General features: G+C 51.1%; 1 protein-coding gene across 1 annotated transcript; it reads left to right on the top strand.

The window, feature by feature from the left end:
• Nucleotides 1–2,576: 2,576 nt before the first annotated feature.
• On the top strand, nt 2,577–22,127 carry LOC140916775 (UAP56-interacting factor-like). Its single transcript, XM_073358573.1, has 9 exons — nt 2,577–2,754; nt 7,946–8,089; nt 14,535–14,674; nt 17,370–17,494; nt 18,913–19,000; nt 20,245–20,288; nt 20,378–20,452; nt 21,225–21,336; nt 21,950–22,127. Exons 1-9 carry the CDS (start codon nt 2,679–2,681, stop codon nt 22,043–22,045), a joined length of 900 nt encoding a protein of 299 aa, XP_073214674.1. The 5' UTR covers nt 2,577–2,678; the 3' UTR covers nt 22,046–22,127.
• Nucleotides 22,128–23,679: the final 1,552 nt, after the last annotated feature.

The raw sequence follows: 23,679 nt of genomic DNA, 5'->3' as shown, positions 1-23,679 counted from the left end.
GGTGGGGAGGGTACCGGGGGGGTACTGGCTAGTTGGGAACTGGGGAGGGTGCCGGGGGCGGGTACTGGCTGGTTGGGGGCTGGGGAGGGTGCCCGGGGTGGGAGCTGCCTGGGGCTGGGGAGGGTGCCCGGGGTGGGTGCTGCCTGGGGCTGGGGAGGGTGCCCGGGGCGGGTGCTGCCTGGGGGTCGGGAGGGTGCCAGGGGTGGGTGCTGGCTTGGCACTGGGGGAGGGTGCCCAGGGCAGGTGCTGGCTGGGTGCTGATGCAGGTGTCTGAGGCGGGTGCTGGCTGGGGGTGGGGAGGGTGCCCGGGGTGGGTGCTGGCTGCCTGGGGGTGGGGAGGGTGCCGGGGGTGGATACTGGCTGCCTGGGGGCTGGGGAGGGTGCCCGGGGCGGGTGCTGGCTGGCTGGGGGTGGGGAGGGTGCCCGGGGCGGGTGCTGGCTGGCTGGGGGTGGGGAGGGTGCCCGGGGCGGGTGCTGGCTGGCTGGGGGTGGGGAGGGTGCCCGGGGCGGGTGCTGGCTGCCTGGGGGTGGGGAGGGTGCCGGGGGCGGGTACTGGCTGGCTGGGGGTGGGGAGGGTGCCCGGGGCAGGTGCTGGCTGGCTGGGGGTGGGGAGGGTGCCAGGGGGGGTACTGGCTAGCTGGGGGCTGGGGAGGGTGCCCGGGGCGGGTGCTGCCTGGGGCTGGGGAGGGTGCCCGGGGCGGGTGCTGCCTGGGGCTGGGGAGGGTGCCCGGGGCGGGTGCTGCCTGGGGAGGGTGCCCGGGGCGGGAGCTGCCTGGGGGTGGGGAGGGTGCCAGGGGTGGGTGCTGGCTTGGCACTGGGGGAGGGTGCCCAGGGCAGGTGCTGGCTGGGTGCTGATGCAGGTGTCTGGGGCGGGTGCTGGCTGGGGGTGGGGAGGGTGCCAGGGGTGGGTGCTGGCTGGCTGGGGGTGGGGAGGGTGCCCGGGGCGGGTGCTGGCTGCCTGGGGGTGGGGAGGGTGCCCGGGGCGGGTGCTGGCTGGCTGGGGGTGGGGAGGGTGCCCGGGGTGGGTGCTGGCTGGCTGGGGGTGGGGAGGGTACCAGGGGGGGTACTGGCTAGCTGGGAGCTGGGGAGGGTGCCGGGGGCGGGTACTGGCTGCCTGGGGGCTGGGGAGGGTGCCCGGGGCGGGTGCTGGCTGGCTGGGGGTGGGGAGGGTGCCCGGGGCGGGTGCTGGCTGCCTGGAGGTGGGGAGGTGCCGGGGGCGGGTACTGGCTGGCTGGGGGTGGGGAGGGTGCCAGGGGGGGTACTGGCTGGCTGGGGGTGGGGAGGGTGCCGGGGGCGTGTACTGGCTGGCTGGGGATTGGGGAGGGTGCCCGGGGTGGGTGCTGGCTGGCTGGGGGTGGGGAGGGTGCCCGGGGTGGGTGCTGGCTGGCTGGGGGTGGGGAGGGTGCCAGGGGCGGGTGCTGGCTGGCTGGGGGTGGGGAGGGTGCCCGGGGCGGGTGCTGGCTGCCTGGGGGTGGGGAGGGTGCCCGGGGCGGGTGCTGGCTGGCTGGGGGTGGGGAGGGTGCCCGGGGTGGGTGCTGGCTGGCTGGGGGTGGGGAGGGTACCAGGGGGGGTACTGGCTAGCTGGGAGCTGGGGAGGGTGCCGGGGGCGGGTACTGGCTGCCTGGGGGCTGGGGAGGGTGCCCGGGGCGGGTGCTGGCTGGCTGGGGGTGGGGAGGGTGCCCGGGGCGGGTGCTGGCTGCCTGGGGGTGGGGAGGTGCCGGGGGCGGGTACTGGCTGGCTGGGGGTGGGGAGGGTGCCCGGGGCGGGTGCTGGCTGGCTGGGGGTGGGGAGGGTGCCAGGGGGGGTACTGGCTGGCTGGGGGTGGGGAGGGTGCCGGGGGCGTGTACTGGCTGGCTGGGGATTGGGGAGGGTGCCCGGGGTGGGTGCTGGCTGGCTGGGGGTGGGGAGGGTGCCCGGGGCGGGTGCTGGCTGCCTGGGGGTGGGGAGGGTGCCGGGGGCGGGTACTGGCTGGCTGGGGGTGGGGAGGGTGCCCGGGGCAGGTGCTGGCTGGCTGGGGGTGGGGAGGGTGCCAGGGGGGGTACTGGCTAGCTGGGGGCTGGGGAGGGTGCCCGGGGCGGGAGGTGCCTGGGGGTGGGGAGGGTGCCGGGGGCGGGTACTGGCTGGCTGGGGGCTGGGGAGGGTGCCCGGGGCGGGTGCTGGCTGCCTGGGGCTGGGGAGGGTGCCCGGGGCGGGTGCTGGCTGCCTGGGGGTGGGGAGGGTGCCCGGGGCGGGTGCTGGCTGCCTGGGGGTGGGGAGGGTGCCGGGGTGGGTACTGGCTGGCTGGGGGTGGGGAGGGTGCCAGGGGGGGTACTGGCTGGCTGGGGGCTGGGGAGGGTGCCCGGGGCGGGTGCTGGCTGCCTGGGGGTGGGGAGGGTGCCGGGGGTGGGTGCTGGCTGGCTGGGGGCTGGGGAGGGTGCCCGGGGCGGGAGCTGCCTGGGGGCTGGGAGGGTGCCCGGGGCGGGAGCTGCCTGGGGGCTGGGAGGGTGCCCGGGGCGGGAGCTGCCTGGGGGTGGGGAGGGTGCCCGGGGGTGGGTGCTGCTGGCCCGCTGGCTCTCTCCGGCCCGGCACATTCCAGGCAGGCGCACAGAGGAGCTCGGCAGCTGGGCAGCGCGCCCGGGGCACCGGCCAGGCTGGGCACCGCCACTGCGCTCCCAGCGCTGGATCCGCAGCAGGAGCCCATGGAGCCGGCGGGGCCGGAGCCAGGAGCCGGCGCGGGGCCGGAGCCGGGCGCGGAGGAGATTGACATGTCCCTGGGTAGGTGCCGGGCCCTGTCCCGCCGAGCGCCCTGCCAGGGCTCCCCCGGGCGCGCAGCCTGGAGCGCTTGGCGAGGCGGAGCGCACCGTGCGCCGGGCGCCGCCGGGGCCGGGGCAGCAGCGGGCGGCGCGGGGATCTGCGCGGGGCTCAGCCCCTTGCGCTGGCGTTTGCCGCAGCCCTGCGAGGGGCCCCTCCGGGCTTGGCTCGGAGCTGCTGGCTGGGCCGGCGCCCTGCCCCGCTGGGTGAACTCCTGGGCCGGCTGGCGGAGCTACCCCAGGGCGCGCCCCGGCTGGTGTCCCAGAGCTCGTGGCCGCGGCAGCCTGCCCTGGCCGCCGGAGCTGGGGGGGACCGGGGGGTTCCCCGCGCCCGGCAGCACGCCCAGGGCAGCAGCGGGGGCTGGGGGCCCGCCCTCCGCACAAGGCCATGGCCATGAAATCATCCCGCCCCCGGCTGCGCGCTCCCCCCGGCCCCCTCTGCAAAGGGGGCAGAAATCCTGGGGGGAGGCAAGACCCGACTGGAGCCTTTCCTTGCTGCCGGTAAACACTGGCTGGGGCTTACGGGCCAGGGAGCCGCAGCTGCCACCCTGAAATCCGGGGTCACTGAGGCGAGGGCCCGGCCCGGGCTCCGCAGGCAGTCGGAGTCTGGGTAGACACAAACAAACACCGAGAAAAGAAAGTGGTGTTGAGTGGGGTGCTGCTTGCCCCGCACGCTCGGCACAGGTGGAGCAGGACCCGGGTTCGGCTCAGCCCGGGCAAGCAGCTTCCTTCCGGGTCTTTACAGCGATCAGGTTCATAGGGAATGACATTTAAAAAATGACCATGTGGCCTTTGCTGGGATATTTGGGATGCTTCTGTTCTAAGGAGGAGGAATATTGTGAACATGGTGAAAAGCCAAATACCACAGCAGGGAAAATGCTGACCTTTTTCTGTTGTGCTGGACTAAAAGAAAACAAGAAAAAGGAATTGACCCAGTGCACTTTGACTGGATGAGGTGGATTAGATGCCCAAGTCTGTCATGTCTCTTTGAAAAATTCGGCCTTTATTTATAAATAAACTTAGTTCCCAGTTGCAGCAGAATCTAGGAATTTTAGGGGCCTAGTCAACTGCCATGGAGATTAATGGGAGCTGAGTAGACCCTTACCAAGGAATAGTAACATCAGAATAGCAGTTTTGTCAGGTTTCCCCCCTGTATTTTGAGGTTTCTGTTATATGACATAGGCCCCCGTAGATTATACAGAAAGACAGCAGGCTGTCAGGCATACAGAACTTGCAGCATAAAATATAAAGATCAAGGTGACATTCCAAGAGAATGTATGGATGTAATAAATGTACCATGTGTGTTTTAAAGGACAGAAAAAAGATCAGGTGAAAAAAAATCATAGTTTAAAAAACGGACTCTGAACGCTGCTGAGACACAACCTAACTTCAGAGCTGAACGTTTCAAACCCAGCACATTGGAGGGAGACTGATAAATGGACCCTCGGCCGAAATGAAAACGTGAGCCAGGGCCTGTGGTCACTTAGTGCTGAGACTATTTGTAGCAGCTCACTCATTAGGCCAGTCAGTTTTCTGGCAGTGAATATGTTGATCTGGGCATAAACAACTGTCCTTTTATTAAGTCACAAGGTTTGGGATAGAGCTCCTGGAGGGTTATTACACTGACATTTTCATTCTATGAACAAACTTTGCCAGGCTTTAATTGGTGGGTTAGCTTCATACTTTTCACAGATGCACTGGACCATTTCTATCCAGATACAGTAGAAATTCTGGAGCAGAACAACAGAAAGTTATATTTTTTTCACAGAAAACCCAGAGCCAGATCCTTGGCTTGGTGTGAATTGATGTAGCTGACTGACTTCAATGGAGCTCTGCTGATTTACAGCCTCCGAGGATCTGGCCCCTAATTTCACTATTTGTTTTTGGTTACATTTAGTGACCCTAGCACTGAGTCCTCTGAGGTGTGGTTGTCCCCTCCTTACTGAGCTCCCACGGAAGGTGGTGCTCAGTGGCAGGTTTGGAGGCTCACTTTTAGCAGAACCTTTATGATCCATTTCTATTTGTGATCCCTGCAAAGTACACCTACCTCAAGGGGAAGGTTAATTTGGCAATGTAGGGGCCGCAGCTCTAAGGAGACACTTTCAGCATCAAAATCAGGTCTTTGGCTCTTCATTTTCAGCTACATAGGGCTGACTTACACCACTGTCAATCAGGAGTAACTCTACTTAAGTTAAAGGAGATACAGTGATGTAAAGTGGGTATAAAAGGGAGATCAGAAGCAGGTTCATAGCTCCTAATCCCACTGCTGAAGGCCTCTGTGATAAGAGTTTATACTGCAAAGGAAGAAGGGAGTGGGGGGAGGGAGTCCTCCACTGGATCGTCCCACTTACACATCGAGTTAGATATTTCTGCTCTGACACCAACCAAAGATCTGTCCCACTCCACTGTAGATGCGGATATTATATGCCCAAGACTTTAAGAGTTCCTATGCACAGTCCCACAGCAGAAAATTATTTTTCATCATTGCTGTCTCTTCTCTACAGTATTTACTTACGACAATAAAGCCAGGTCCCAGACAGCCCTAAGGTAACCGTTGCTATACCTATTTCTTTTTCAACATGGAAAGGTGGTCAAGTAAACAACTGAGTATTTTTCACTTACAGCAAAGGGAGAGTGATTTCCATCAGTCCTCTGAGCCCAGCATCAGCTCCCCATTCCCTCCTCCACCAGGAGCAAGCAGGGACTCAGCTAGTAACGCACGTCAAAGATGTCTGTGCTCCAAGAAGCACATGCCTCACTGGCACACTTCAGTGAGACCATTAAAGCACATTAACACTGAGACCACCCCATGGGCTCGGCTCCTGGCAGGCAGGGTAGCAAAATCACAAAAGCAGGCAGGGAGTCTAGTCTCACTCATACCTGACATTGTTCACTTACTCTGGGTCTTGTGTTCCTTTGGTTCTTGGTATTTTTGATAGAGATTGACAAATGACAAGCACTTGAGGAGTGATTTGTACCCACAATAATGGCTCTAGGAAATCTCCTGGCATACAGCCACCTCCAAAAAAAAAAACAAAAAAAAAAACACCTTCTACCAGTCTCTGCATAAGAAGGGGGGAAGTGAGTGTTCCATTATAACCCTGATTTTGACAGCCCTTCCCCCACTAATTCAGTGAAAACTGAAACAATCTGTCTGGAATTCCATATACTTTATCTGATGACAGGTTGGAATTTTTCTGGAAAGTTTGAGGCACATTGAATGAGTTTTGGAACTATGAGATTTTAAAGGTACTTTTCATTTCTTGAACCTCTTCCTCATTTTAATTAATTTATTTATTTTGGTGCACCAGACTTCAGAACCCTTTGGGTTACAAAGCCTAGATTTATTTTAACCCACCTTGTTGAGAACTGGAGCCTTTGGCTAACTGGGGAGGGTTTCTTAGGAGAATTGTTTAGCTAAAAGCAGTTGAAGCATTCATAAAGTGATCCAGAGGCCACATGCTGCCTTGTAGAGAGCGTAAGAAGTTTGCAAAAGATGGATGCTAGCTTCCAAAACTGTGCAAAGCTCCCAGGCACGTCCTAAGTAACCCACATGAGGCAGGAGCTCTTTCTGCAGCCTCTCAGAGTAGCAACACCATGTTCCATCCTAAGGTGCACAGCTGCTTTTGTCTAGTTTAAGTGTTTCTAAAGCATGTCCTATCACAGTGGTCTATAGGCACAGGTATGTGTTTAAGGAAGCCTGCAACTAACAGAAATGCAGGTGCCTGACTGGAGCTGAACCAGCAAAAAACTGGAGTAAGACCGTGGTGAAGAGAGAGAGAGCGAGCGAGCGGGAGAGAGATATCTTCTCCTTCCTGCTGCCGTAATGCCACTAATTTAGGTTTAAATGTATAAGGGTTTAATCACAACCCAGCTGTGAGGAGAGGAAAAGTTAACTGCAGCCATATGAATGGGTGGCACTGTACAGGCTCAGGACCACTAATTTGGCAACAGAGTCCAGCAGAAGACGACACGAACAACAGCATGGTCTCATGCTGTCAACACTGTGACCCAGGATCTCTTTCTCCACTGAACAAACAGTTAAAAGCCCCTGATCTGTTTAGAGCTAATTATAGGCCCTGCAGCAGGTGTTCTGTGGAGGTCTGGGACATTGGCAGTATTGCCTGGTTGCCTTTGCTGTGTGGCGATCTGGGACATTAGCAGTATTGCCTGGTTCCTTTTTGTTTGTATTTTAAACCCCTTTCTTCCCATTTGTGGTGAGGCAGAGTTGAGGATGACTCAGAGCTGACAGGTGGCGCTGTCCCAGTCACTAACCCATTATAGAGCAGGACAAGAGCCAGCAGATTGCTCTCTCCTTTCCCTGTAGAGGCAGCGGGCGAGTCCCAAAATACCTAGCTGCCGCTGCTGGCCATGGAGCAAACATGGAAACGGAATCCCTCTGTTCAACATGAGACATAATAGCTAGGAGGACAGAAGAGGGATCTGTTAGAGAGAGCATGCCGCCCGGCCATGAAACGCAGGCATTTCCCCACTCTGTGCTCATCTGCTTGTCCCTCAGTGCTACAGGATGATACCGGCTTGATCAGACCATTCTTTTTCAGCTCATGGGCCCCCATCCACCAGTTTTAGTGCATGTTCCAGACAGCTGGAGAAGTGTCACCAACCCCAGGGATTCAAAAGTCCCGAGTCAGGTCACTGAAAATCAGGAGATTGTCTGAAAAGTAATGAGACTTTAAAATATAATAGTAATACCACCATGTGAGTTGTTTTTATTTGCCTGCTGGTTTCTGAACTTTCGAAGCATTCACAATTTCAAAGTTTTTCCTTGCAACCAGCAGGGCTAGAAATTTACTTGTATTTTTTAAATGGAAACAGAGATTCTCACGTAATCTCATGACTCCTGGAGCTGCGGCTTTATGAAAAAAAATCACAAGATGCATGATAGATCCCTGAGAGTTGGGAACACTGTCAGGGCTATACATCTTTACTGATGTCAGCTTAAATGAACTCAGACCCCTAATGAGTGTGACCCCTCATTTATCACCCCACTTTCAGGCCTTTATCATTGCTGTGCCTTGGTTTTTCCATTTGTAAAATGCGGAGTTGTCAGGACAATTAATTCATTAATGGTTGTGCCAGCATGACTTGAAATGGCCGTTTTCTCTGTCTTTTTTCCTCTCTGTTTTCCTATCCAGATGACATCATAAAGCGCCACAGGAAAGGACAAACAGGCGCAAAGTTAGTAGGGGACAAACGAAGGCAGCAAGTCAAGAACAGGAATTCAGCATATGGAAACGGGAGACCTAGGTTCCGTACCTGGATGCAACGAAACCTGCAAGGTATGTAAATGCTGAAGTGCAGCCATAGGAACTAAGGAGATGTTTAGGATGGAAGGATGCCTGTGAAGCCAGCCACACTGACTTTCCTCTTTCGAGAGTACATTTGCATACCAAGCGATATCATCCCAAACCTTTGCTTCTCTAATCCTGCGTGGTTGTAATACCTACTTTTGCTCTTGGGAGCTTAGCAAAAGGGAATTTGTCTGTAACAATTGACTATCTGGGTTCTTTCAAAGCATAAATTCATGCCTTTTTCCCCCTCCTTCCTTCCTCATGAATTACTAATTCAAAATGACTTAATATCAACTCTTCCCTTTTGAATTTTGCATATTTTAATTATACTCTTCCTAATCCCCCCTTTTCCCAGAACACACCCAGAAAATTACCCTTTAGGTCACCCTCTGACTCGGTTATTGGAGTTAATTTGTCATTGTGGTTGAATCCATTATTTTTAGGACGTGCTTTGAATCATAAAGTGTGACCACACAATAATCTACATCGGCTCTACTAGTTTTTAGCCACAAAGCTCAAGTGACTTCTTTTGTGCATCTTAGAATTTTTCCGTCTGTTTTTTACTGCTGTTAAACAAGTTTGCTGAGGTTTATTCTGCTCCATCTTAAATATTTCTCTTCTCAGTGCAAACGGTCTGCAGTGCAGTATGAGTACTGAGCATAGGTCCTGTTTGTGTTTGCCTTTCTCTTGGTACATTCTCATTCAGCACAATGAGCATCACTGAATTTGCTAAGGTTCAGAAGAAGTTACTCTTATTTTACCCTAGCAAATTGGGCAAAACATTATTTAGGATTTTGATGGTCTTGTACCCTGAACCACCATTGTTCGGCCATTGACAATAGTGAACTCAGGGGTAAATAAGTCAAAGTAAAGATGTTTGTGATATTTCCCAGGGTACAATCTGGTCTGCTGAACAGCTGGGGCCCCTCAATTCTCCAGCCTGGGGTGCCTTTTACTCTGCTTTGCTGTGAGAACTACCATTCTTTGTCTGTTCACACACAGCCTCTAGCATGTGTATCACTCCCAGATGAATTATAGGAGAGCTTCTAGTCAGCCACTCCTGAATTATATTGCAGAGTAACACCAGCAAACTCCCAGTTCCAGACTTGTCCCCAGAAATGTGTATCTTGTACTGCCCAGCTCTTTCCTTCTGTGCAGTACCAGCTCATAGAAAGTCCATTGTTTCATTAATAGAAAATGAAATGCACACACCCTGTTGTCTCAAATGGAGGTTTTCAAATACCACAATTCAAACATCCACTGGTTTATATAAAACAATAAAACAAGTTTAACAACTACAGAAAGATAGATTTTAAGTGATTTATACCTCATTCCTTGTAAAGTCAGAATTGGTTACAAAGAAATAAAAGGTAAAATGCAAACTAATATCTAACTTGATAAGCTAAGTGAACTTGAAGCAAAAAGGTTTTTCTCGCCACATGCGCACAGCAGTCTGGCTGAGTTCCTTCAGCCAGGACCCAGTTCAATGATGTTTCTTTTGTCTTTCAAACATTGTTGATGCCATGAGTAAAGATGAGGGGAAAGAGGTGGTTTGTGTCCTTTGTTCCTAATCTTTATATCTTCTCCTTCTCTTTGAGAATCATCTCCAGCGGGGGTTCGGGTGACGGCCAGTCTGTTCACATGGGAACCCCCATTGTTCCATTGCCAAAATGTAAATGTCTTGCTTACACCCTTCTTTCTGCCAAAGAATGGCTGCTTAACCAGATGATAGTCCATTTGATTATGTTGACACCAGGCTGTGGTGCTGGCTAAACTTTTGTCTCTGAGGAACTGATTTGGAATATGCTTTAGTAACATCATACTGTAGAATCTTATAACTTTACATACAACATTGCCACACATATTTTACCAGGACAATAATGATCAGCAAATTATGAGTTTTCAAATGATGCCTCACAAGGCATACTTTGTACAAAATGTATCATAGTTTTGTAAAAGTGGTGAAAATAGGGATACAGTCTCATGATTTTAGTGTAGGTATTCCTTTAAAAAGGAATTAATAAGGTATTCCCTTATTCTTAATTTACAAGGTGGTTTTTGGAAGCCTCAGCATTTTACAGATTAAACTGCATTTAAGACTTGCTCCTGTAAGCTACAGAGCACCCACTGCCTCTCCTGGAGTTGCAGTCAGTGGAAGTTTAGGGTACTCAGCACTGCCAAGAATTTGACCTTATATATTGAATGGGCTCACTTCAATTCAGTCACCCCTGAAATGCAGCCATTTCTGGGCTGAAGTGTGACAGTTGCAACACAACACTTTAGGGAGAGGGAATGAAGAAGAACAAAGTCTCTGAATAAAGCAGCAAAGGATTTACACAGGTGAAATTCAATTGCCTGTATTGGAATTTGGCCTAAAACTTGGTGAAGATTGCTCCAGAGAGTCTTCAATGACAACCTATTATTGGAGTTTCTGTGTTAAATCTTCTCCAGGAAGGACTGTCAAGCCTGCTCTCATGGGAGCTCCCCTCAGAGCTCAGCTTGCAGGGGTGGAGGAGGCTCTTTGCCAGCATAGCTGTGCTCTGCACAAACACAGTTTGGAGCTCCCCGTGTCAGCACAAAGCAAGTCTGCTTCTTCTGCTGAGTTTATGAAAATCTGCTTTAATGAACATTGTCCCGCTACATCAGAGGTGGGGTCTACAACTTTTAAAATAGCAACATACTCACAATGTATTCTGGGTCAGACTCTCAGCTGCTGTAAATCCAGGTAGCTCTGTGGAAGCCAGTGAAGCAGGGATGACTTACACTAGCTATGGCTCAGGACACTCGTGCGTGGAGGCTTTGCAATGTGAACTGGCAGCAGGAGCAGGGTTTTTTGACCCTGGCTACTGTTAGTATTAATCCCTCCTGCTGCACCAGTGAAATACAGTAAAACCTGCCAAGAGCAAAAGTGATCGCTTGTAAGAGGTGGTCTCTCTTCAAAACAAGTGGTATTGCACCCTTACTTCTGCTCTGCTGCTGGCCATGGCGCCCGGCCAGCAGCCACCACTCTCTGGCTGTTCAGCTCTGAGGCAGAGTGGAGGGCGGTGGCTGCTGGCCAGGCACCCAGCTCTCAAGGGAGTAAGAAAATGTGGTCGCTGGTCATAGATGACAGGTGGTCTCTCTTCAGCGGTGGTTGCTAAGGCAGGATTTACTGTACCCTGAAAAGGCTCCGCTGAGCTCAGTGCCTCCTAGCGGTAAGGAAATGCACCGCTGAGGCTGCTTTCTTCTCCCCCCATGCAGAGCCATGCTAGCCTGCTCACCGGCCTGCGGGGAAGGTGGTGGGTGGGGAGTGTGATGGTGGCGTCTGGCAGCTGGGTGAGAGGGACAAAAAGAACAACCCAGGAGCGGTGAGTAAGAAAAATGAGAAGGGGGAAGACAGAAACACCCCATGGGGGCAGAACAAGGAGAGCAGGAAGGAGGGAATGGTTAGCAACAGCTTGGGACTCCAGGAGAGAAAGATCCAGGGCTGGCCATGAGTTGTCCTCTGTCAGCCAGAGCGAGAGGGGAATGTTCCCCGGAGCAGTGGAAGAAGAGGGTGAACGGCACCTACTTCCTTTAGATGCTGAACACGATTCCAGAGCGAATCAGTTTGTAAAGCTAATTTCCTGGAGGAAGGCCCCCAGCTCCTCCCAGATTACCTAGATTCATCAAACCACAGCTTTCTATCTCCTTTCTCTTCCTCCCTGCCCAGATGCGCCAACGTCATTCTGCAGTCACTGCTGCAGTGGAATAGCCAGTATTCAGAGCAGCTCAAAGAAAGCCATTCGCAGGGCGCTGCAACCAGAAGACATTACTGAGCCTATAAAACTTATGAACAATGCTTCATATTCTTGAGCGCCATCTCGTGGCACCACGTCCATCGACTATCGACACATTGCCATTCCCTTCTGGGGGGGGGGGGGAGGCACTTTTGTAATAGCCAGTACCCTCCTGGAGCTGTGCTATAGTGCTTCACCGCTGTTAGGACCTAAGCATCCTAAATCTGCCCTTCCCTTCTTTCCCCTCCGAACTACCATATTCCCTCAGCTAACTTTCCAACACTTGTCACCAGCTGGGGCTAAAGCCTTCATCAGTACTCACTGTGGGACGGTCTGTCTTCACTGCAATATAAGCCCAGGGTTAGTAGACCTCGAGTTAGCAGACCCTGGGTTTGTTAACCTAGGGCTTAGAATCATAGAGCCACACAGTTAGAAGTTATTTAGACTAGATGACAAGCCAGGGTCATCTAGTCTAACCCCCTGTGAAGATGTGTCTAAACCATCCAAGACAGAGGGTTATCCAGCCTCTTTTTGAAAACTTCCAGTGAAAAAGCTCCCACAACCTCCCAAGGCGTCTGTTCCATTGTCCTACTGTATTGGCAACCCCCCCAGCTTTGTGTCATCTGCAAACTTGATCAGGATGCTCTCTACACCTACATCCAGGTCATTAATATTGATGTTAAACAACACCGGACCCAGAACAGATCCCTACGGAACCCCACTTGAGACTTCCCTCCAATTCAACGTCATTCCATTAATAGTTACTCTGTTTGCGGTTGTTTAACAGATAATGTATCCACGTAATGGTAGTTGCTCCAGCCTGCATTTCCCCAGATTATTTATCAACATGTCATGGGGGACGGTGTCAAAAGCCTTGCTGAAGTCCAGGTATATGGTGTCCACCACGTAGTCCCCAGCTACCAAATCAGTTACCCTGTCAAAGAGGGAAATCAATCTGGTTTGGCAATGATTTGTTCTTGGAAAATCAAGGTATTCACAAATTGAATGAGCATCTACACTCATGTGTAACCCCAGGTTAGAAATTGTTGAACCCTGGGTCCCAACCTGGGCCTCCAGCATCTACACTGCATTGTGTGAGCTTATGTCCAACCACCCCATCCCAGAACTCCTCGTGTCCTCCCAAAAAGTGGCTACTGCAGTTCTTTGTTGGTAGTACAGCGTGGGAAAACTTGACAGTCCACCAAACCTGACTGCCCAGGGCACAGGAAGTCGGCCTGTGGGATACTTTTGGCAGAGTCCCAGAACAAGACTCCAATGGGGCTGCATGTACACTGCAAAGCCATCGGGCTTGAACCCTGGGTCAGATTCAGACCCTCCATCTCTGTGGGGTCTTGGCTTAGTGCAATTTGTGTGTAGACGGAAGGGGGGTTAGGCTTGAGCCTGAGTTTGAGCCCTGGGCTTACACTGCAGTGCAGACGTAACCTGTGAGGCCCATGTGTCAAAGGAACATCAGTGCTTCATAAGAACACTGCATCTCTAGCTGCTCAAGTCATCAGGAATTATTGACTCGGTGCTGTAGATATGCTGAACCTGCTTTGCATTTTGCACTACTGAAGTTCTGTAGAGTGCAGTATTTTGTTAACTGCATTGAGATACTAAGCATTGTAAAGCATTATGAACTATGCTTGTTCTTGAAACTATGTCCCGACCAATAATTTATACACCTCCATGAGTCTGAATATACATTTTGTTGAGATGGCCACTCTGAAAAAGACAAACAATTCTGACTACATGAGTTTATCACATATAGTAATTAGACCATAATGCACCATAACTTCACCTGAAAGATTAAGAGCTGTTTTACTCTCTCTTTACAGTTCAGAAAGCACAAAAGCATGAACAGCCTTTGAGAAAAGAAAATATCACTAAAGCTAAATGGGTTTTAAGCTATGTGTGTGTGGACTGCTCATTTGTTACCAACAGCAGCAGCAGTAGATGCAGAATTTATGCAAAGATTTATACAGCTACAAAAGGGAATAGAACCCTGTACATTTATGAAGCATCATCACCTGGGCATTCATGACCATACCCAGGCTTTTGCAGGTTAATCCCCCACATGCATGCTCTCATTTGCATGTCAGTGCCCAGAGGGCATTGGCATCACACAGCTATTTCATAGCAATGTGGGGATGGGAGCTCCAGCGGCAGACGGGAAGGCTCGCTGGGGTACTGTCTTTATTACAAGTCAGAATTGCCTTCTGTCTACAAGTCAGTTAAATCTTAACATTCAGACCTTTCCTAAATCAAATGAGATACAGCTTTAAAAATCTAGAATGTTGAAATCGAGTCACTGGAAAGACAACCCCCCCTTACATTTTTTTAAATTAATCCACTTGGTTTTGAGCAAAACAGAGCCCACCATTCCAAGACACATTTCAAGCCCCTGTACTAAGAAAATCCAACACATTTTAATTTTGTTGTTATTAAAATTGTTGCACCCAGGCTGACACTAAGTTTCAGCCAGACAGATTTTGAAAGAAGAGGTGCTTTCAAAATAAGAATTTATAACAAAGCCAACTCAGAGTAGCTGTGCCCCCGAGCTCCCGCTCACTGTCAGCAGAGATACCCTTCGGTCCATGTGAACGAACCTGGTGAACCATTCAAATTCCTGCCAAGGTTGTGAAGGATACTAAAACAGGTGTTTATCTTCCTAGGACCCAGTCAATTTAGAAGAGGGTTTGGACAGCAGCAGTATAATAGAAGACAATTTAGAAGTGCCATGGCTGGTCCAAGAAGAGTAGCTGCCACATTAAATGGAGCGAGCCCTTTAAACCACCAGGCTTTAGCTCAAGAGGTAGGCTGGGGAAGGGGAGGGGGAGGCGGGAATCCACAGCTGCTCCTCAGTGTCACAGCGTTCTGGAAGGGCCTGGGGTTTTTAGCTTGACTTGCCTAAGAGAAGAGCATCTAAGTAGAGAATATTTTATTTGTTGTCCAGTTAGGCTTATAGGATGTGAAACTCGTAATGCTGCCAATGTATTTTACGGGATCTGTGCCCTTGGCTGTGCACGAGCAGCCCTGACTTATAGGGATTCCTTACAGAGAGAGACCATGTCACCGCCCCTTACTTATTTTGGCCTCTCCCCAGGAAATAGCTGAAGAGACGCCGTCATTTCTGCCCACACAAGGCATGATCCAAAGCCCTCTGAGGTCAACGGGGGACTTCCCTTGATTTCAGTGGGCTTGGAAAGATTAGGTCTCTGTGGCTCATTGGCACATGGATAATGGCCTTTGATTCTACGAGGTGCTAGTGACAGCTTTTGTTAAAAACAGGAGGCCTTGTGGCACCTGAGAGACGAACCCATTTATTTGACCAGGAGCTTTCCTGAGCGACAGCTCACTGCATCGGATGCATACTGTGGAAACTGCAGCAGACATTATATACACACAGAGATCATGAAACAATGGGTGTTACCGTACACACGGTCACGAGAGGGATCAGGTAAGGTGAGCTATTACCAGCAGGGCCCACCTTGATTATCACTACAAAAGGTTTTTTTTCTCTCTTGCTGGTAATAGCTCACCTTACCTGATCCCTCTGGTTACAGTGTGTATGGTAACACCCATTGTTTCATGGTCTCTGTGTATATAAATCTCCCCACTGTATTTTCCACGGCATGCATCCGATGTAGTGAGCTGTAGCTCACGAAAGCTTATGCTCAAATAAATGAGTTCGTCTCTAAGGTGCCACAAGTACTCCTTTTCTTTTTGCGGATACAGACTAACACGGCTGCTACTCTGAATCCAGCTTTAGTTAAGGTTGCTCAACTGCTTCCATGATAAACTCCCCTTTTTGGGTTTCTTGTAATTGTCTCAGACTTTCACTTTGTCAGGCTGAAATTCTTCAGGAGTGGGGTTTTGTTTGGTTGGTTTTTAAGGTCTGAGTGAAAGTGATTCAGCTATTTTTAGCATCAAGAGTATACGGGGACAATACACCTTTACCATTAAAATCATTCTTGTAACTTTATTTTGAACATCTCTAGCACCAAAACAGTTTGGGACAGAAAGCTGAAATTTAGTATGTAGATAGTCCTGATGGAGGAGAGTTGCCTTTTGATTTGGGTGAGTTAGGAAGGTTTGAAAATAGTACTCCACAGGAGCTGAATACATTTTTTAAAACTAATGATACCTCATAATGACCATCTCCTTTGAGCGAGAGAAGGCAGTGCTGCATCTGCAGGTGTATAGAATTTGGTATTTGTTTAAAGGGCATGTAATGAGTCAGGTACGTACTGACTATGGCAGGATATTAAGAGAAATTCGGAAGTAGTTGCTAGGAAGCATAATTCTAAGGTAGCTTTCATTCCACAGAAATGAACAGAGTAGGAGTCTGTGGAAACATGCATCGGTCAGTGGGTGGGTACAGTGAGATGGATATGGCCCTACAGACATGGCGGGGTATAGTGAGTAGCAGTATTTAGAAGTAATGTGGAAACCCTACTTTACCGAATGGGTATCTTCTGAGGTGTCTGTTCTTCCACATTCTAAGGCTCTGAGCCAGCAAGGTATTTCAGCACATGGGCGAAAAGTAACCAGTAGTTTATTGACTGAGGTGGGATTTCAGGGGGGTTGTGACCTGGGGTCATACTGTCTTCGCACAATCCTGTGTCTCCACAAACAAGTTTTGGTATTTCTGTCTCTCCTATGAAATAGAATACAGCCGTGCCCGCACACTCCCTTTGAAACAGGCTACCCGGTCATTCATAGTGTCAAAAAATTGTTAATTACAGTTAAAAAAAAGACATGATTGAGGAAAAGAAGTTGCTACAATATCACAGGTCAGAGGAAATAGCCATGCCATAGTGGGAAAGACCACAAAACATCTCAGGGTTTAATAAGCTGAAGGGATCGATTACATACCAAGTCAATTATCAAAGAAGAAAAAACACTTACACATCAGGATCTTTCATAACAATACAAAAGTCACATAGGAAAGAAGAGACAAGGTGACCCTTGGAGCACCTTTCCCTGACCGGAAGAAGAGCTCTGTGTGGCTCAAAAGCTCACCTCTCTCACCAAGAGAAGCTGCTCCCATAACAGATTTTACCTCACCCACCTTCTTTCTAATATCCTGGGACTGACACAGCGACAACTGCCCTGCATAGGAGAGAAGTCAGTCCCAGCAAAATTAACATGTGGACAGTGGGAGTGAGTAAATTCCAAGGATGAATCTCCCTCAAAATTGCCAAACAAAGCCCATCCTGAATGATGCGATGAGAAATGCAGACTGCGTGGACACACAGTCTTTACAGCAGACCAAGTATCACCATGTACAAAAGGGAAGCAAAACCCCCCAGCAAACAAACAGGTTTAAGTCTGTCTGATCCCCATGGCAGTGTGACTGGGGATAGATCAGGAACGACAGCCATACGAGCATTCTGATAGAGACTAAACCCCTGCTTTGTCATATTTTGTGACCCTTTTCTTTGGCTACTGAGAAAGCCAACGCAGCAATTCTAGCTGATCGCAAGCGAGCTGTTGCTATGTTTTAGGGCAACCAGAATGATGAAGTGCTTACAAAAGCTGACAGCGGACAGCCTGAAGCACAGAGACGGCTACCCCAGCGCCCCAAGAGATTCAGAACAGCGGGAGTCACTGGCGAAGCCCCATCTAGAAGGTAAACAGTCTGGTATATTGATCTGATCGAGAAATTATTTCCTTGTCAATTTGTAAAACTCTCTCGTGCTATTAAATCTCCTCTCTTGTTCTGCATTGACTGGCGAGGTGCAGCAGCCATGGAGAGCACTGCACTTTATGAAATATTCCTTTTTATATTGCTAAAATCACTTAGAAATAAGTTTACTGCATGCTTGTGTTTAATAACCAGACATTTCCTCTGACACTTTTAATGAATACATTACAGTTTCAACTTGTATTAAACATTTTGTCCGGCACTTTGAGTGCACTTGGAAGGTGGAGTTACTTTTGCTTTTATAAAAACAGAAATTTTAACTTGAAAATAAAATAAAGTAAAGGTGCTAAAACCTTAAATGCCAGAGTTCAGTAGCCTAATTCACGCTGTATCGGACCTCACTGTACAAGTAACCCCACCAGTGAGACGACTCATGGAGTAAGGTACTACTGACACCAGCAAGGTGGTCTGAATCTCGGCTCAAGGGACTGAAAATAAGGAAAGCAAGGAAATTCTAAGCGAAGGCTGATGCTCTGTTCAGACAGTTTAAGGCTAGAGGGGACCATTGGATCAGTCTGACCTATAACAGAGGCCACAGTATTTCCCCCAGTTACTTCTCTGCCAGCATGACTTGGAGATTGGACTGCACTATGCACGACTGAGTTCAGTGACACATGATGATGCCATGGAGAAAGGGAGCACAAGGGGTGGGATTCTGCGCAGTGGCTGGAGATGGTCGGAATTTTTCTGTCCATTTTTCATGAAACCAGCTTGATGTCAACAAAGTGTGATTTTTTGATGAAAATATTTGAAATAAAACAAAAATGTTACTTTTGTTTTGAACTGACGTGTTTGAATGCTTAAAACATTTCTGCAGGCAAATTTTGGTTTTCTAATTTCTGTTCCCCCACCCCCATCTCTTTTCCTTTTTTACTCCCTTCCCCCAAATTAAAATATGGAGAGAGAGGAGGGGGCAGGGAAGAAACCCCAAATCTGAGAACTGAAAATTGACGGTTTTTTCTTTTTGAAAAACCAGACTTTAATTTGTCATTTTGTTCAGAAATGGTCAGGGGGATAAAATGGAATGGTTGACCCGCTCGTAATAGAATAACGGTGTAACGAGAAGCGGCCCAGGAGCCTGGTTCCAGCTCAGCGTACCATGGCATCACTCCTGTTATGCCAGGTACGGTGCTGGCACAAGAGACTTTGGCTCCTCCCAGCTTTGTGCGAGAAGCGGTTGGAATGTCTTACCAGTCGCAGCAACATGGGCAGCCCTGGGAAGCAGGCCGATCCTGATTTGCTTTTCATGTGTTTTAAAATCAAACCCAGTTAGATTATTTCCTAGTCAACGGATGACGAGACCTTTCCCAATGCTCCTCCTCAAGGCATTCTTTTAATTGCAGGCCTTTCACGCTAAACAGGAGACCAGCCTTCCAGCAGAGGCAATCCAAAGTCAGCTTTACCAGAGGGGTCAGTGTGCGACAGGCTCTTGTAAGATCTGACAAGCTTGATAATTATTTTAATGTGAATAGTCCTTTCTCCCTCCCTCCCCCATTTGCATCCTTGCTTCTGCAATTAGCTGGGAGAAATAGCCATTGTTATACAGAGAGCATGGCCCAGAGCCTCAAAGGCCCCTACGCCCATTGAAATCCAGCTGGGCCTATATTCCAAAAGCGAGTAAGCATATGCAGGATCGGGGCCGTAGTTGCTCTTATGCTGTTCAGTCCGTTCTGAGTGTCTTGCACGTGTCCTGGTGCTGGCCTCCAAGGGTGAGTCTGCATAGGCTGGAGGCGCAGTGCTGTGGGCTGAGTCGACAGACCTGGGTTAGCAGGGCGCATGCTAAACACAGCTATGGAGATAGCGCTTTGAAGCTGCAGCTCAGGCGAGGGCTGCAAAGCCTAGCATCTTCAAAGGGCTGTCTACACCGCCCTGCTAGAGCGCCCTGCGAGCCCGGCTCGCCAGAGTCTGGCGATGCAGGCTGCGGGGACATACCCTAAACCATCACGTCCATTTCTGGCCTCTGTAACTCTTCTCCTTCTACCGCTAGAGATCAGCCCGGTGCCTGTGGACAATCGTGCCCCTTACAATAGTGAATATTAATACAATTTGTTCAAGCCAAGTTTTATGGAGATGCTTGTTAGCATTGCTCCGTGGGCCCTGATCCTGCAATCACGTGCAAAAAGAGCCCACAGACATTTGTGGGCATCAGTATGTGCAGGACCCAGGCCCACAGCACTAAATGATAACGCTGCATTACAAACACAGTCTCAGCTTACCACTTTGGCCTCTGGCTAATAACAGTAGAATAGGCGATAAAGTAGGGTTTGCTTGGACTGCATGACAGAAGGGACAGAGCAAAATTAGCCCAGACCAATCCATACGTTACAGTGAAAACCAAATTTCACTGAGACTTATTGGTGATATGCGGTGTAGCTATAGCCATGTCGGTCCCAGGATATCAGAGAGAGATGGTGGGCGAGGGAATATTTGTTATTGGACCAGCTTCTGGTGGGGAGAGAGACAAGCTGTCGAGCCACACCCAGCTCGTCTTCAGGGCTGGGGAGGGTGCTCCCAGCACCACAGCAAACGGGAGGTGGAACAGAGTGTTTAGCGTAAGCAGTGAGTGATACTCTAAAGGGCCCTTCACCGTAGAGTGGTGATATTCTGTGTAAAGATTGTTATTTTAAGCTCCTTTAGAGGGAATTATTTCTCTGAGGGACAGTTTTATTTTACAGCAAACAGAACCACACGCGGAAGGGAAACGGCCACGGACGAGAAGGTAATTGGGAGCGTTAGGAGAGAGACACACAAATGTGACCAATTCATCGCTACGGCAACCAAATGGGCTGAGTTTCTCTTTCTTGGCAGGTGGCACCTGCAGCCCAGCTCGGGAGCAGTTCTAACCATTTCTGTGTCTAATCCTCAGGCCAGCCACATCCGTCTGTGAGTAAAGGGCCCCGGTGTGTGGCTTAACATTCGGTTAAGATCTGGGACACCGAAAAGGTCCCCCTGAAATCCCTTTCGCACCTTAGAGCTGAGTGAATCATTCAGATTAAAATTTTCAAAAAAAAGATACGACCTCGGTCTGCTCCTGGAATAACTGAAAGCGGATTGCAGGTTCCTCCCATTTATTCATTCCTTGGCTTCACCTGCCGCGACAGAGTGTGTGGGACGAGCGGTGGGGAGCGAACCTGGGACCTCTGGATCTCAGCGTCTCTGTTTGAACTGGAGGGCCGGCTCCGTTGGCTGGTAGTAGCAGATATCGTGCCAGAGCTGGAAAGGCACCACTGGCCCAGTGGGGTGCCATGGATTCACTGAGGCACAGAGGGGCCATGGAGAGAGATGCTGCTCCAGGCCCCGGCTGGAAGAGGGGCTTTAGGGCCATGCAGTGGCAAGGCACAGTCAGCAACTAGCAACCTTCCCCCCCTGCCCCCCCCACGCCCACCCGTGGGGCTGGAGTAGCAGTGGAGGGCTGGGCCCCACTGCCTGGGTATGCCGCAGACTTCATCTCCCTTTAGCCCCAGCGCTGCGTGCCTGCTGGGGGTTAAGCTGCACGGGCAGCTGTCCCCTGACAATCACACTCATCAAGGCTGCAGTGAACAATACCCCCAGAAAGGCTAAGGAGATGCAGGTGGCCCTTTCATCTGCCTGCTGCTAGAGAGATAGAAAACAGGCGACCTTTGCTTGCTAACTAAATGCTCCGTACATTCGACAGGCCGGGAAGCAAGCGACCATTCCTCAGAGGTAGAAGACCCCCACCGAGGACAGCCAAGGCCCAGCCCCGAGGAGTGCCGCTAAGATTCAACTTCCGTGCGATGGCGAATCAGGTAGAGCGGACGGCACAAGTGTGTGAATGCTCAGATCAGCTGCACACACCATGCTCCGCGCTGCACGGCTGCAGGGCACAGTTGTCATGTGACCACTCGGATTTTCAAAACAATCCGTTTCAATTTGGATTCAAAACCCCATTTTGTTTGAATTTTACTATTTCAATTTTATGTTTTAAAAAGTAAAAAAAAAAAAAAAATCTTGGTAACAAAACATTTTGTTCAACGTGAAATAGTTTTTGGGGATTTTCCAGTTTGGCCCCTGAATCAAAACGCTGGTTATTCGCAGAGCTCTGGCTTTCACACTGTCACACACATATGGCCACAGTGACCCAGAATAGCTCCAAGCTCCTGCTTTATCTTTCCTCCCAGTTACTCGCGTTCCTTGCCAGGACAGCATTACTAGATACTGTGTACTCACATGCCCCTTGCTTGTTCCTGTCCTGAGGAGGATCTCCAGCCAAATGCATTTTATCAAGCTCCTTGCACAACTCCATGGGATGGATAGTTTAATTGACTTGCTGGCTGCAGAAGCCCATTCCTGGCGTGTTTTAATCCATACCCCCTGCAGATCAGGGTGTGAATCACGCTGTGCCCTCCCTTTCCCCTGCAGACCAGCCTGACCTTGGACGAGAGATTCTCCGGCCTCAGGAACAAGAGGCGTTTTACGGCAGCGAGGGACAGCGGCCGGACAGTCATGCTGCCCTAGTGCCATGTGCGTGGCCCGGGGACGGCGGATCCAGCCCAACGTGAATCATGGGCCACCAATAAAACACAATTGATTCCCTTTCTGCTGGCTGCCTTGGTATTACACCCTACCCTTGAGTACACACAGAGAGTCAAGGTACTGTCTGGGGCAGGACAACAAGAACTTCAGGGCTAAAGTCTTGGCCAGGCAGTGACCCCTAGATCTGCGTAACTGCCCTCCAGCCAGCGAGTCCTGGGGCTGCTGTGGGCAGACAGAGGCCCTGGTAGCATATCTTTAAGGGAGCTGCAATGCCATGGAGCCGTGATTCTCCATCATCGCAGGGGGACCCACCAGCTTTGGGAGCAAGTCTGGTCCCCACTGCCAGGACTACAGGGGGTGATCCTGTGGCAGTGACTCCCTCCTGTGCAGGGGAGGATGTCTGGCCCTCTGCCTCTCCTGTGGCCCCCTCAAGGCATCCTGCCAGCCCCTGAGCTCCCAGGTCAGCACCCAGCCTTTCACCCCCATTGGCTTCGCCCAGTGGGCGGCACTTGTTCTCTTCCACTGCTTGGATGGGGGTGCCTGGGAAGGCAGGGAGTCTGAGACCTGGGAGATGGACCAGCACACAGGTGCCGAAAGGAAAGCGTGCCAGTCTCAGGGGAACTTAGGGTAGTTTGCTTTAGTTCTTGTCCACTGAATTCTGAATGATTTATTTATGGGGCAGGCCAAGCACTTACAGACAGGTGTGAAGACAGGGTCTGGGCGCACACACTTTTCCATCATGGTCAGTGAACACCTCGCATCAGGAGTGTGACCCAGGCCTTGGGTGCTGGGGGGTTTGCGCTGGTCTGACTAAGGTTGTTGCCCCAGTGCAAACCCCAAGCAGACACATGCTGCACTGATGTGAAGAGCCTCGCACGGGTGAGGCCGACCCTGCTTCGGTGCCAAGGAAGCCCCTGCCGGAGCGAGTTGTTTTTTACATCGCTGCAGCACGTCTGTACTAGGGATCTGCCCGGCGTGGCTCCATTGGTACCTAAGGTTCCCGTGTAAACAAGGCTTTACCTGCACAGAGTTTACAGGGCTGGGGCCTCCTGAGAGCACCTCCAAATGAAGGCCAGGCTACAGGCGCTAACGAGCGTGCGCGGTGGGACTTAGACTTTCCCAGACTCAGCTCCGTTACTAAATGCGTGCCCCTTCGTCAGTCCGTGAATGCACGGAACGTGGCCTGGGCCTGGCTGCTGGCCAGGGAAGGGACTGAATGCTTTCACTTTCACATCAGAGCAACTAACTCACGCACGCACCTGAACGTGGTTTTACAGGCATCACTAGTTTACACAGAGGTGGCGGGAGAAGTCGTTGCACCGAATAAAACACGTTTAAAGTGTTAGACCCAATTAGTGATTTTCCCTCAACAGGCATTTTAGCCTAGCCCAAGATCCTGGGCCACAGTCCCATGAGTGCGTGTGGTGCACCGTGGGGCAGGGCCCGGCCCGGCCCAATGAGACTGACTGAGTGTCTGCTGCAAAACATGGAATCTGCTCCCCTGGCAGGTCCACTGTTCTTCTCTGGGGCGCTAGGGAAGGGGGCAAAGCATCTCCTCATTCCTGTTTATCTTCTGCATGGAACAGATGGTGCTCACCCCCAGATTTAAAATATTC

This window comes from Lepidochelys kempii, chromosome 9 (assembly GCF_965140265.1).
Source record: "Lepidochelys kempii isolate rLepKem1 chromosome 9, rLepKem1.hap2, whole genome shotgun sequence".
In the NCBI taxonomy this organism is placed as follows: domain Eukaryota; kingdom Metazoa; phylum Chordata; order Testudines; family Cheloniidae; genus Lepidochelys; species Lepidochelys kempii.
Note: the sequence above shows the minus strand (reverse complement) of the source record. Positions and strands in the feature narration are given on the sequence as shown.